Here is a 15,202-nt window from a genome sequence, read left to right on the forward strand (position 1 = left end):
AAGCCTGGGTTGCGGCATGATCCCCAGTAGGGGGCGTGCAGGAGGCAGCCCATCAATGATTCTCCTTTCTCTCTCTCCCTCACGCTTCCTCTTGAAATCTCTCTCTCTCTCTCTCTCTCTCTCTCTCTCTCTCTCTCTCTCTATATATATATATATATATATAAAAGTATGGCCCTGACTGGTTTGGCTCAGTGGATAGGGTGTTGGCCTGCAGACTGAAAGGTTCCCGGTTCGATTCCAGTCAAGGGCATGTACCTTGGTTGTGGGCACATGCCCAGTGGGGGGTGTGCAGGAGGCAGCTGGTCGATGTTTCTCATCCATGTTTCTAACTCTCTATCCCTCTCCCTTCCTCTCTGTAAAAAAATCAAAATAAAATATATTTTAAAAAAGAATCTTGTGCAAAGAAGAGCAGAGGAAGTAACAAGTACAAACGTTCTGAAGCGAGATGGGCCGGCTGTGCTTGTTCAAGGCGTAAAAAATGCTAGCGTAGAACGCTGTTCCCGTTGCGTGAACCTTCAGATCTCAGTCCAAACCTCACCCCCCTCTCCGATAAGCCTTCCGGGACCGCTGGCAGGTCCTCCTGCGACCCCCGCTTCTTCCTGGGAGCTAGCGGGTCCGTGTTGACTGGACTCAGGCATAAGGGATGCAGGTGGGGTTCAAGGAGGCCCCGCAGCCTCTGCCCCGCGAAGAAGCGAAGCCGACTCCCAGCTTCTCCAGCCGTCAAAGCTCAGGGAGCGACGGGAGCGCGCAGAGCGGCCGGTCGCAGGGCGGAAGTTCATCCCCGGAGCCGTTCTAGGAAACCCGGAGGACCCAGCTCTTTAGTGACCCCGGGGCTGAAGTGGGCAATGGCGGGCTCACAGGGCCACTCCGGGGGCAGCGTCGGCAGGCGGTGGCCAGGAGGCGCGCAGGTTCCGCGGCGAGTCCGCAGAGAGCTAAGCGGGAGAGGGGAGGAGGCGCCGGCGGCGTGCGAGCCACCTGCTCCGCCCGCGGAGTGCGGCGCGCGCTGATTGGCTGGAGCGCCGCCCGCTCCCGGAAGTAGCCGGTGCCCGTCGCCAGTGAAACCAAGACAACAGCTGCGGGCTGTGCGCGAGCGGGCGGAGCAGCCCCGGGAGCCCGAGCGGAGCGAGCGTGGGGCGGTAGCGGCCTGCGGTGAGACCTCATTCCGTCCCGGCGGGAGGGAGGAGGGCGCTAGGCTCCCGACTTCCCGGCCCGCGAGCCGAGGGGAAACCCCGCGTTAGGCCCGTTCCCGACCCGGGTTCGCTTTGTGACCTTGGACTTGATGGTCAGCCCGGGCCTCCGTGTCCCACCCGCACACAGAGCGTGCGGTTCCGTGCCTGTCAGCCGCGAGGGCGGAGGAAGCAGGGCTTCTCCCTTCCTCCGGCCTGTGGTTTTCCGACATACCCTCCCCACGTAGACTGCGGGGAGGAAAGGTGAGGCGACGCCAAAAACTCGTCCCGTCCCCCCCCCCCCCCCCTCCGCCCCGGCATATTGTGCCGGCAGGTAGGTTATTGGCTTATGAGGGTTAGTTTTGGAAAGGAGACAATAGACCCTTCTTGATTGTAGGAACCACGGGGAGGACAGCGGAAAGGAGGATAATAGTGCTTTAAATTAAATACCACCCCGACTGGGAAAAGGAACTCATTTCTACAAACAGTTATTGTCATCCGCTATGTGTCAGGTATCGCTCTAGGCTGTTTAGCTACAAAACGAATGACATATCTAGTTAGTCCTCAAGGGTATCCCAGATTCGTTATGCAGATAAGGCATTTACACAGATTCATTGAACATCATTTGCCAGGTACCGAAATGTGCTAGGCACTGGGAATACCAAGATGGCTGGAACGTCATCCTCGCTCACATTATAGAGAGGGAAGCAGACATGAAAATAGACTAATGCAATGAGGTCACTGCTACAAGATGAAGGAGTCTTAGGGGCAGGGAAGAAGACAGAAGGGACTGTCTGTGCTTGGCTGAGTCCTGTAGATGTTAAGTGCACAAGGTGGCCAGGCAGCGGGAATAACCTGTTTGCAAAGGCAAAGGCGCTTTCAAGAATAGGAAGTGTTTGCACTGCAGCACCCTGAGCTTTCAGCAGTCATTGGAGAGTGGGACAGGTGATGGAAAGGGCGACAGGGGCCTGACCCGGAGGGCATTATGAGCCAGGTTAAGTTCTTATTCTGTAGGTCTTGGGAAGCAATGAACAGGAAGTGACATGATAACTGTAGTCCAAAGAAAGAGGTCAGTGAAATGCTGCGTCAGAGGACCAAGAGACAACCTCCTTCCTGCAGGTGTTAGTGAAAACTTTGGGGAGGAGGTGATTCTTACACTAGATAGTGCGTATCTGGCCTTTCAGAAGTTCAGGGGAAGGATTTGTATCAAAAGTAAATGCTTTTGTCTGTAATGTAAGTAAGACTACAGCTCAAGTTGGCTTAATGCATGCTATTAACTCTCATTATTGGAAGACAACAGGTAAAGTGGTTTCAGGACTGACTTAATCTCTTGGCCCTGGTTCCATTTCCCCTCAACTTTCTTAGCTTTACCTGCCGTCACCCACAACTTGGGAGTGAAATGGCAGTAGCAGTTCCAGGCAACCATGTATAGAAGTCTCTTCCTGAGATTTCTCTCAGGATGGCAGGAAACTGTTCCTAGAAGCTCCCAGCAAACTTCCTCAGATTGTCACTGAGCCAGATGAAGGCATTCTTCCGAACCAGTTCCTGCTGTTTTGAGCAGTCACTTGCAAGGGGGATGGTATTCACTTGACTGGGTTAACTCAGTTGGGATTCACTCCTGGAGCTCTGAGAGCAAGGCCACTGCAAACTTTTTTTCTCAAATGCCCCATAAAATAGTTTGAAAAGCTTTGGATCCTCTTACACATATGTAAGTTGACATCCAAAAGGTTTCATCTTTTTTTTGTCATAAATTTGAATAGTTGCAAAGGATATTACTTTCGGTGTATTATAAATTTTGACATTTCAAAATTAAACCTCATGCCATTTTCCTGGATGCCTGTCCTTGGTTCCTCGTGCTCACCACATTCTTCACCTTCTCTGTGACCTCCATCTATTAGCATCCTACTCCTCACTCCCTCCCCCCACTTCATTTGCCTCCCTGTCTCAGTCATTGTAAGCGTGTCCCGATTAACATGCTCAAGTCCCTCACTCCCTCTCTTTTCCATCATGCATATCTCTAGACCCTCAGCTGCCCTGGGACTGTCAGAAGTGTCACTGGAGAAAGATAGGAACCGATGCCTATTGACTTCTCTTCACACTGATGCACTCTATCATACTTGTCTCATAAGGAGGTTGTGAGGGGTTAACAGGCTATTGTCTATAAATTGCTTAGCACACAGTACATGGTAAGCGCTCATTATTACTGTCCACATCAAAATGTCAGTGCACCCTCACTTCTTCTACACATAATACATTGATGTTAGAATGTTCTTTCTGTTCCTTTATTCCTTCTGTACTTCCTGGCCTCTGAGGATTTGCTTACCCCATTCTCTGCTCAAAATGCTGTTGAGCAGTAGTCTTCGAACTGAAATACATGGAGGATGTACACAAACTCTTTCTGTAACATCTGTTGGACACATGGATTGTTGAATGGGAATCAGTTTCTAGATCCTTGACTTCAATATTTATCATTGCTTACAACCGATGTACTTGAGATTGGGCCTGTGGTCTATAGCTTTCTCTTTTCCTCCTCTACAAAAGAAAGACACACCTCTCACCCATGGCCTCCTGAATTTTGCTATGGTGTATTACTCTGGGTAGAAAAACCTCTGGAGTAATACACAAAGGGAGGGTTTGTTGAGTAAGTAAATGATCCTGGGCCTTTTGTAATTTAAGTCCTAATCTTTGCTTTCAACAAAATTTTTAAAATATCAAATCAAACGGTCAGATGATAGATTATTTATTTATTTATTTATTTTTTTACTGCAAATTACAATATGATTTTTGGCAGGTAAGTTCAAAGGGTTGAGTGATATTTGCTATCACAAAAGGTGTTGTAAACTCTGACTTAAGCAATTGGGCACACTCAGGTCCAGTCCCAGTATCTAGGATTAGTCTGATAAGCATAACAGGAATGTGATTCTAATTCAGAAAAAGGAATCTAGTCACTTGTATTATATTTTCTCTATCTGCCCTCAGAAGTTTAGGGAAAGGTAGGGGCAGTCAAGATGGGGGATAGGAAAATAGAGCAAGAACTGACAATGTATCTATAATACTGCTGCTGTGCACATGGTTAGCTACTTGGTAGATCAGACCTTAGGTAGGGATGGTTGCACCAGATGGAGAGTGGGATAACTTCAGTCGGTAAGACTGCCGAACACAGTGGTTTCCAAACCTGGTAGATCATCAGAATCACCTGCGGTATTTGTTAAAAATACAGATTCCTTGGCCCACTCCTGGAGATTCTGATTCTGAGAGTTCTGAGGTGGGAAATAAGTATTTTAAAAGATTTCCCAGTTGATTCTTATGCATCTGGCCTAGTTCTAAGCCAGAATCATTATTTAAGATTCATCAAAACAGAACAAAACAAAATAAAAAACATCTTGCTATGATCGCAAGCCTACTAAACATTTTTCAGAGCTTACTAAACAATTTTGAGTGTTTTATGTGGTTTCCTATTGTAGATTTTCATCTGGGCATTGTGGTCCTTTCAGAGCATATTTCTCATTGTTAATTAATAGGTAGGTATCTGGCTTATGCATTAGTATTTTGTGAATGAGGATTTCCGAGCCTGCTCTAGGATGCATTGGAAAAAAAACCCAACCAACCACAAATCCAGGTCTGCAGCACTGCAGACTCTATTCTGAACCGTGGAGATCCAGTTGAGGTCTGCTTGTCACCCCCCAGGCTGAGGACCAAGAGTGGTCCTCTTCCTCCTCAGCTGGCACCTCCATCTTATCTCTCTCCAGAAACAGCTAATTTCAATTCAGAAAAGTGAAGAAGTGAGAAACAGAAAGATGGGAAATTCTGTTTGGAAATGTAAATTTAGGCTATGCATAGTAGAGTGTTTCCATATGAGGATGAAGTTTAATGTGTGGCTGTGCCTCTGGGAAAATCAACCAAATGGAGATTGGCTTTGATTTGTATATGAGGAGATACCTATAAAGTAGTATTTAACAGATGACATTAATATTGTGTCACTGGTAGAATGCGAAGCAAAAGAATGGTCACAGATGGGGTCAAATTTAGTTGGGGAAGACTTTCTGGATTTGATTTTTGAACCAGATCTTGAAGCTGGAGATAGGTGCTTACCTAACTTTCATATCTTTATCTTGTTTTATGGTGTACAAGTGATTTTTCCATATGGTATGGCTGTGATTGATGACTTTGTAAAGAGCTAGATGATGGAAAAGAAGTAACTATAGGAGGGATGAGGGTGAAAAGGAAAGGCCAGAGAGGGGGCCTGAAGTAGATAGGGACTTGTTCTTGGCCATGTACCAGTATCAGAGAGAAATTTATTTAAGGCAGTATGCCCCAACTCAAATGGTACCATGGATGAAGATAGCTAAATTCTCCACAATGGATTCTTACAATTATATGGACACATATTATTTATAATTTTCAACAAATAGGCGAAATCCAGCTTTTGGGTGCCCACCCTCACTCCATGGGAAAATAAAAGAAATGCTGAGGCAAGAAAAGTTGAAGAAGATTCTAGTTTATTTTGAGGAGTAGCACAAAGAGTTTCCAAGGCTTCAGGATTCCAATAGGAGGTCAAGTTCCTAACAGGTGTTGGAGGTATTATGGGGGGGCGGGGGGGGGGCAGTATTACCAGGGCTGCACTGATGAGTGACTAGAGAGGCCCCAGGGTAGGATGGTGGTAGTAACTACCATCCTGAGGATGACTGGGAGGCTGGGCAGAGAAAAAGGGCAGTACAAAGGTCACCCAAAAATCATCGCTTCCCCTTTCCCTCACCACTTGACCCCAGGCTCTCCTGCCTCTCAGGGTCTTCATTTCTTCAGTAATCACATATTTTCCCCCTTAATCCCTGTCTGTCTACTGGCACCATCACTCCGAATATAAACATATTCAAGTCTTTCCCATCATAGAACATTCTTCTTTGGCCTTTCTTTGATCTCTAATGCTACTGCTCATCTTGGTTCTCTCCTTTCTTCCAAATTTTTTGAAAGAAGCAGCAACGTTACTAATTACTCCACTGTCACTGGCTTCTGCTTCTGTCGTTCTACTGAATCTGTTCTCACAGACCATCTGTGACTACCTAATTGTCCCAGTAGACATTTTCCAGTTCTTATTCTACTGGATCACTCAACTGCATGTGACATTTTAAAATTCCCTCTGCCATTGCCTTGATGACTTCTATGACACTGTATTCTGATTCTTCTCCTACTTCACTAACCATTTTTTTTTCTCCTTTCACCCATTCCTTTTTCACGGCCCTAACAGGAAACAGATACTTCACTCAAATTAGAATAATTTGGGGATGGTTTATTTGCAAAGAGGTTAATTATAAATGTTAAGTGTGTGGGCATGGTGTTGAGGCAACTGTGGAGTGATCACCAGCCCCAGGTCATAAAAGATAAGAGGTAGGAGAGGTTACTGGGGAACCCAGTTGTTGAGACATTTGGGTAGGATAGACTTCTTGAGAGTAGTAATGACCTTCAATTGAGGGAAACTGTCAACCCAACGTGATCTCAGGAATCAGGAGAGTAAATACCCTGATCTTATTCTCTTCCCTACTTCCAGCCTCCTGCTGAGCCTCCCCATTGATGGAACACAACTAGAGGCCAGAGGACTTGTTGATTTGTGCTGTATAGGTTAGCCTTCTGGGGCAGAGAGCAGGGTGGGGAAATGCAGAGCAATCTAGAGGGGAAGATGGAAGATAACTGGAGTACTCTTAAGTGTTGTCTTTTTATGTTTCTGTCCTTAGTATATCTGACAGTTGTCATACTATACTCATACCATTTATGCAGAATACTCTGTCTGTATCTCTAGTCCTGTTTGCTCTATACTTTAGACGAATACAATATATTCCTTGATACAAAATATAAAATATAAAATATAGATTCCTTGATACCTTTATGTGGATATACTGAGATTCATTTAGTCCAGATAGATTTAATCTTCCTTTCTAAACTAAATGCTTCTCCAGTATTCTCAACCTCAGTGGTACCACTATTCATCTAATTACCATTCCTCAAACAAATGGAGATCTGGCACCATCTTTAACTCTTCCCTATTCCTTATATCTATATCCAATTACACACTAAATTTTACAGAATTTGTCCTCTTAAATATTTCTCCAGTATGTGTCCTTTCATTACTACTGTTGCCATAGTTAGATTTAATCACCCTTTATCTTGATGACTTCATCAATTTTCTGATTTCCCTATGTCTAGGAATAGTACTTTCTAGTTCAGCCATTGAATGGCCACTAGTGTACATCTACCTAATGCTAGTCCGACAATGGACTATCCTTGCCTTAACTAAAGTCCCATAGCTGCCCATTCCCCCTTGAGAATCACCTTTCATAGTTAACACTTTTACTGATGGGATGATTGTGTTCCTCAGATTTGCTATGGTACAAAAATGCACTGGCCTAGGCAGAGGGCCTCTTCAATATTAGCTCCAGGTTGCTTACTACCTGAACAGAGACCACGCTTATTCTCCCATCACTTGGACTTTACTTCTGTGACTGGGACAGCTGGATTCCTAGGGCCATTGTGCCAGTTAGGAGTAGTGGCTTAATAAATTAAAAACCAAACACATAATAGCTCAAGCAAGGCAAAGTATTTCTTTCCTAAATGAAAGAAGTACAGAGGCAGACATTCCAGGACTGCTATGTGAGCTCCATGGACTCATCAGGGACCCAGTTCCTTCCAGCTCTAGTCCTGTCATAGGGTATGTCATTGTACTCATGGTTCAAGACAGCACTCCAACTATCAGCTCATGCCCCAGGTGCAGCATGAAGAAGAGGGTGAGGAAATGCATCCTCTCCCCCTGAAGGAGACCTCCCATAAGTCCTATGTTCTTTCATTTGCATCTTCCTGTCTTGTTGGCCAGAAGTTGGTCACATGGTAATACCTAGCTGCAAAGAAGTCTGATAATTTCTTCTTTTTCCTTCAAATTAAAAGAGAAAGTTGATGTAGAAAGTTACAGAGGTAGTAAAAGTGAGCTGTAGAAGAAATGGGCAAAGGAAACAAGTTACAAAAGCAAAAGGCCCTTGTTGCTTAGGAAAGTACACTTAAAAAGAAGATTTGAATGGCTGTGCTCTGGGGGTGGGGGTTGGGGGAGAGAGTCGAGACTTTATTTCTTTAGCTTGGCTTTTTGCTATACAAAATTAATTCATTATTATGTTGCTGATGAGGGAGGGAAGAATGGATATTGGGATAGACAACTAAAAATCTTTGCCACAGCCTTTTTAGAAGTTTTTAAAAAGTATAGGCTTTGGATCTATAAACATACAAAGAAAATTCTATAAAGGGGCCAAAATTACAAAATTAGTATGCAAAAATCAACAGCATTGCTATCTATATAAATAATAACCAGTTGGAAAATATATGAAAACATACCAAAAGAAAATTCATACAGAGACATGATGGATACAAACATTAAGAAATATTAGGAAATTTTGCAAAATTATACTAAAATTTATTTTGAAAAATATGAAAATAGTAAATATGTGAAAAAGAAGACTAATGAGAGAGAACTTTCTCTAACATTTTAAACATTTTAATAAAGCTATAGCAGTTTGAACAATTCGGTATTAGACAGGGAATAGACAGATTAGTAGAACTGAGTGGAGTCTGAAAATTGACCCAGAAATTAACCCAAATATATATAGCCTTTTAGACTAGGATATAGATGACATTGCAAATCAGTAGGGAAAAGAAAAATAGTTATTTATACAATTTACTGTCTGGAGACAAGCTAGAACCTTACTTCATCCAAATGTAAGGGAGTCAAAGGTAGAAGTAACTACCCTTGTGCTAGTTATAGCTAAGTCATGTTAACTGTTTGAATGGGTACATATACAATCCCCTCTTCTGTAAAGCTGGTGAGTACCACAGGACTGGGCTCAGGAAGTTTCTCTTGCTACTCATTTTCTGATTACTTTTTCTATAAATCGAAAAGTTGTTTGTATTAGTCATTTTTGAATCGAAAAGTTGTTTGTATTAGTCATTTTTGCCCCTTCTCCCAACCTTTTCTATACCATGTATTAACACATTGTGGACCAGTAGTTTTATTGCTAGCTTTACCCAGTGGCCAGATAAGTTTCTATAGAACGAGTACAAAAAACGTTTTACATAAATGTTAAAGGCACACTTTAAAATTAAATACCCATTGCATTTTGAAGTTATTACATGTTCTTACAAGCTAATATCTTTTTAAAGTATGATACTTTGTAAAACATTGTGTAGTATGAAGCAAGAATTCTCATGATCCATCCACATTAATATAGCCACCATTTTCCTTAAATGTTTTTCTTGCCAAACCTCAGTTCTTCCTCAACTCACTGTTAATGTTATGGAATTTTTATCAGCACCTCCTTACCATCCATTTCCTGTTTTTCTCCTTAACTCTCTTCCTCTGATAATTTCTCTCACTCTTTTCAGTCAGCATATGCTGTTTGTTTAGCATGTCCACCATAATTATAAATATCTTCCTTCTCTTCAATTACATTCTACAATTTCACCAGATACCAAGACTGTTTTTCCCCCCCACTAATTAAATTTTATTGATCCAAGACTGTTTTTGAGTGTTGTCAGAGCCATGTTAAAGCTCCATACTCCTCTAGCATTAGCTTCATTTAGATGTGATATGGCCAGTTCACATACTTACTCTCTCTCATTGCAGGTTGTAAGATGGGGACTGAGAACAAGGAGGTAATTCCCAAGGAAGAAATTTCTGAAGAATCTGAGCCACCTGGGGCAATATTAGGAAAACTTCCAAAGGTAGTTTACGAGGGTCACGAGTTTGGAGTGGCATGTGAAGACAGCTTGTCAGAAGGGCATTCAAGAGAGTCCACGGAAGAGATTATGGAGCAGATGTCTCCTGAGGAGAGAGACTTTGAATCAGGGCTGATTATCTTTAAGAAATCACCCTCAAGTGAGAAAGACCAGGAGAATGAAAGTGAGAGAGTCTACAGTCCCAGCCCAAACCTGATTACACATCAGGGAGATATTACATCACAGACAGTTAGTACATTTGCTACCTCTGGCCAAAACTTCATAGAGAATTTAGAACCTAACAAAACAAAGAGAAGTTCTGTGGGAGAAAAGCCTCATACATGCAAAGAATGTGGGAAATCCTTTAATCAGAATTCACATCTTATCCAGCATATGAGAGTTCATAGTGGAGAGAAACCCTTTGAATGCAAAGAATGTGGAAAAACATTTGGAACTAACTCAAGCCTTCGCAGGCACCTGAGAATTCATGCTGGAGAGAAGCCCTTTGCTTGTAATGAATGTGGAAAGGCCTTCATTCAGAGTTCACATCTTATCCACCATCATAGAATTCATACTGGAGAGAGACCTTATAAATGTGAAGAATGTGGTAAAGCCTTCAGTCAGAATTCAGCCCTTATTCTACATCAAAGAATCCACACTGGAGAGAAACCATATGAATGTAATGAATGTGGGAAAACCTTTAGGGTTAGTTCACAGCTTATTCAGCATCAGAGAATTCATACCGAAGAAAGATATCATGAATGCAGCGAGTGTGGCAAAGCCTTCAAGCATAGCTCAGGCCTTATTAGACACCAGAAAATTCATACTGGAGAAAAACCATATCTTTGTAACGAATGTGGAAAAGGCTTTGGTCAGAGTTCTGAGCTTATCCGGCATCAAAGAATTCATACAGGTGACAAACCATATGAATGTAATGAATGTGGAAAAACTTTTGGCCAGAACTCAGAGATTATTAGACATATTAGAATTCATACCGGTGAGAAGCCTTATGTATGTAAAGAATGTGGGAAGGCCTTTAGGGGGAACTCAGAACTTCTTAGACATGAGAGAATTCACACTGGAGAGAAACCCTATGAATGCTTTGAGTGTGGAAAGGCTTTTAGGCGGACTTCCCATCTTATTGTCCATCAGAGAATTCATACTGGAGAGAAACCTCATCAGTGCAATGAATGTGCAAGAACCTTCTTGGATAAATCTGAGCTTCTTCTCCACCAGAAAATTCACATTGGAGAGAAACCTTATAAATGTAATGAGTGTGGGAAAACATTTAGCCAGCATTCTCAACTTATCATCCATCAGAGAATTCACACTGGAGAGAAGCCTTACGAGTGCCAAGAATGTCAGAAGACCTTTAGTCGGAGCTCTCACCTCCTCCGACATCAAAGTGTTCACTGTATGGATTGATTTGCAAAATAGGAAGGCTTTCTGTGGAAAAGCTGAAGTTAGACTTATTCATAACCTACACCCCAATTTTTCAGATCAAATGAATGAACAGAACCTCCTCTGATCTGGTTTTAATTTAAACATTTGGTCAAATAGTATGAGGCACTTTTATGAGTTATTCATTTAGAAGTTTCAGTGTACTGAGTTAAATTATAAAAGCTGTTTCAGGTCTTAATTCTTCCCTGCCCCTCTTTCCTTCTCTTCTTCCTCCCCTAGTGGGTCACATACATTAGGGGTCTACATACCAGCCATCTAGCCTCAATTTGTACTCATCAGGAAAACTGGAGGAATGTGATTCCTCCACTTCCTAAGAATGGGAGTCAACTCTTTGAATGTTATCTCCTAAAGTGCTAGAAAGTTGCAGCCTAGAAGACACACTTTGTTCTCTTGTCCCAACAATTAGCACTGGAATAATTTAGTAAGCTTTTATTAGCTTCAGAATCTTTCAAACATGCTATCAAGTTCCCAATGAAGATGGCAGCACTAATGAAATGGAAATCTGGGTCATTTAATAACTCCTTCTCAAAAAGGTTTCCCGGATGGAGGAAACTGACAGGCAGTTTATAGGATCATAAGTAAAGGCCCTTAGAATCTAGAGGGGCTGGTGAGCAAGGCCAGGGGATGAAAAACATGTGAGGCCAGACTATTCAGCATGGGCAGAGCAGCTGTTTAGCAGCTATTTCACACTGGGCTACTCAGGCTGACTGCTCCCAAGAACTTAGCTGCATTCACTTTTGGCCCCAGCTCCTGCTGCTGCAGACAGATACCATGTCAGGAAGCAGCAGAGAGCACAGTGCAGCTTTACTGTCACCAGGCACCTGGCCACAGTGGTGAACCGGTTCACCTGACTGACCAGGGCCACCTTGCCAAAGCACTTAATACTCTCGTGACCTGGATCCCAATGGACTGATAGGCCTCTTCTCATTTTGCCCTTGGCCTTGGAATTATCTCTCTTCAGCATCTCTACATGAATTTTCTGTGTTCCTCCTATGTGTTTTTCCTTTGAGGAAACACATCCTCATTTTTCCACGTGTCCATGTTTCCGAGGCAGTGGGTGGGAGTGGGAATTGCACTAATGGGGACCTGGCAGTCTTAGGGTCTGGCTTTAGAGCTAGACTTTGAGTAAGGCACTTCACCTGCTGGTTCCTAATTTTCTCTAAAATTAGGGGAGTTGAACTAAACCAATCCAGTAGTTCTTTGGTTCTTTTTAAAATCTAACTTTATATACCTTAAGTGTTCTATTTTTAATTTTTTCTTTATTACTCTAATACTAATCACTAGTATTTATTGTGTTTCCTATATGCCAGGCACAATGCCAGTTTACACTTTTATTTTCACAGCATATCTATGATCTAGGTATTCTTAGTCTTTTTAAAAACAGCTTTTTGAGCATACCATACATACCATAAAATTCACCTGTTTTAAGTGTTGAGTTGAATTCTTTTTAGTTGGTTTACAGTTGCACACCCATCAATAATGTGGGTAGTCCCACTCCAGTTTAAAAGATGAGGAGGGGCAGGAGGGATGTTAAGTAACTTACCCATGATCACACAGCTGGTAAGAGCCCAAACTCCAACCCTGGTCTGTGTTCTTAACCACTGTGCTGTGCTGTGGCTAGGTGGATCTATTACTGACTTATTTGAAAACATTCGCACATTTTGTATTATTATTGCTTCATGGACTTGAATATAAAGGATTTATATCATGTACTTCGGAAAATAACTGGTCACAGCCAAACCCCACCAAGTGGATTTGTTCTGTACCCCAGTATATGATCTCCCAGGTTCATACCCTTGGCTTGAGAAAAGCCTGTACAAATAAACAGCTAATTTCACAGTTTCTACATCCTTTCAGGTACTTCTGCCTCTAACAGTCAAATTAGCACAAGTTCTTTAACTTACCTCTTTATGTAGGGTGATTACAAGTGCAGTGTAATCTCAAGCTCAAATTGAATTATACCCAGATCATATCTTTCTCACAGGAAACCTCGGTGTCACCTATCCCTTTAACTTCTGATTTCTGTGTTTGCATATTTTATTTCTACATTTAACCCTTACCAGCCCTTAATTTAGATCCCAGCACCTCTCCAAGCTCCCCCCAAAGAATCCCCTCACACAAACACATCCATGAGGAATATGACTTTCCTGAAGACGCTGTTGCGTAAGAGGTGGAGAAGGGGGTTCACATCCTATGAGACATTTGACCTCAGACGTCCCTTGGCCAAACCGCCACTGAAGTTTTTCTCAGTCCTCCCTCAGGGCTCTGTCACCTTGGCTACCCCCCCCCCCTTTTTTTTTCTTCAGATACCCAAGCCCTGCCCTCTGCGCAATTACCTTCTTACACCCCCTGCTCAGCAAAAGAAAAGATCCTTCAGTTAACAGTCACTCATTGGGACATCCGTTAGTAGGCAATGAAGTGACCAACTTGTATGTACCTGAGCCTATTGGGGGGTAGGTCTCACATTTCATTTCAAGAAGAATCTTCCAACAAGAGGAATTCTGGTGAATGAAATTATTTCCACATAGTACTATAAAATTCACCTTGTTATAATAGTACTAATTGTTTCCACACATCCAGTAACCTCATTCCCTGCGATTGTCCACCTCCGTTACCTCTGGGTTTCTCCTTGTTTGCCTCCCTCCCTCTCAATTGGGAGTCAAAACCTGACCATAATGCTGACTGGTAGACATGATTTTGTGCAAGTAAAATTCTATCAAGGAAGAGAAAAAAGTGTATTTTTTAAATTTTAGATCCATTTTAAAAACCAGGTCTCATAATCTCAAAGGCCGCCTAAATTCCCACAAAGACCTTCAGAATTTTTGCAGCTATGCTCATGTATGTTTTCATCCTTCCCTAATTAAACGGTTTTACTGGTATGCTAACTTTTGGATAAGTAAAGTATTTCTTCTAAAGTACATTGTTTCATTACGGCCTAAATATGATTTTGTATAACAGCCCCTATCCTGTAAGTGTCGCCCTTACCTTAGTACCCTGCCCTGTTGTGCTCTGTTAGTGTCTGGTTTTGCATACGCTGATCACTCTGTCCTTGATCTTCTGTTCTGCTTAGTGAGATCCTTTACCTTCATAATGGGACAAGTGTTACCTATTTGTGTCTGTGTGTGTAGTTTTTCGTGATTAACAACTTAATGTAAGATACTCTGAGAATTTGGAGGTTCTTTTTCGTGTGTGTGTGTGTGTGTTTTAAAAATATATTTTTTAATTGATTTCAGAGAGGAAGGGAGGAGGAGGAGAGAGAAACATCGATGATGAGAGAGAATCATTGATGGGCTTCCTCCTACACACCTCCTTTTGGGGATTGAGGCTGAAACCAGGGCATAGGACGATTCTGGTAATAACCCAAGGAAGGAACCTCAGTAGTGCAGATGGATGCACATTCGTCAGCCACTTGCTGAGCAACTGTTAGGCAATGAGACCAGTTCTGGGTTCGGGGGCTAAGCACTAAGAGGCTGGTGAGGACATGAGCAATCTACCATCGACCTGATTGAGGGTGAGGCTCGATTCCCAGTCAGGGCACATGCCCAGTTTGCAGGCTCGATCTCCAGTGTGTGTGTGTGTGGGGGGGGGGGGGGGCGGTGTGTTGGAGGCAGCCCATCAATGATTCTCTCTCATCATTGATGTTTCTAGCTCTCCCTTCCTCCCTGAAATGAATAAAATTATATTTTTAAAGAAGTTCCTCATAACTAGTTTCTGAGTCCTCATAAACACCTTTCGAGATGCAGCAAGCCCTGGTACCCTTCACTCCCCTGCACTCTGTCCTGAGGGAGATTGCCTTGTGCGGGGGGTGGGGGGGGGGGTGGGGGGGG

General features: G+C 42.9%; 1 protein-coding gene across 1 annotated transcript; it reads left to right on the plus strand.

Moving 5' to 3' along the window:
• Positions 1–1,053: 1,053 nt before the first annotated feature.
• ZFP3 (ZFP3 zinc finger protein) lies at positions 1,054–14,935 on the plus strand. Its single transcript, XM_036341658.1, has 2 exons — positions 1,054–1,149; positions 9,823–14,935. Exon 2 carries the CDS (start codon positions 9,831–9,833, stop codon positions 11,337–11,339), a length of 1,509 nt encoding a protein of 502 aa, XP_036197551.1. The 5' UTR covers positions 1,054–1,149; positions 9,823–9,830; the 3' UTR covers positions 11,340–14,935.
• Positions 14,936–15,202: the final 267 nt, after the last annotated feature.

The sequence above is a fragment of the Myotis myotis genome, unplaced genomic scaffold (genome assembly GCF_014108235.1).
Source record: "Myotis myotis isolate mMyoMyo1 unplaced genomic scaffold, mMyoMyo1.p scaffold_m19_p_17, whole genome shotgun sequence".
Lineage (NCBI taxonomy): Eukaryota > Metazoa > Chordata > Mammalia > Chiroptera > Vespertilionidae > Myotis > Myotis myotis.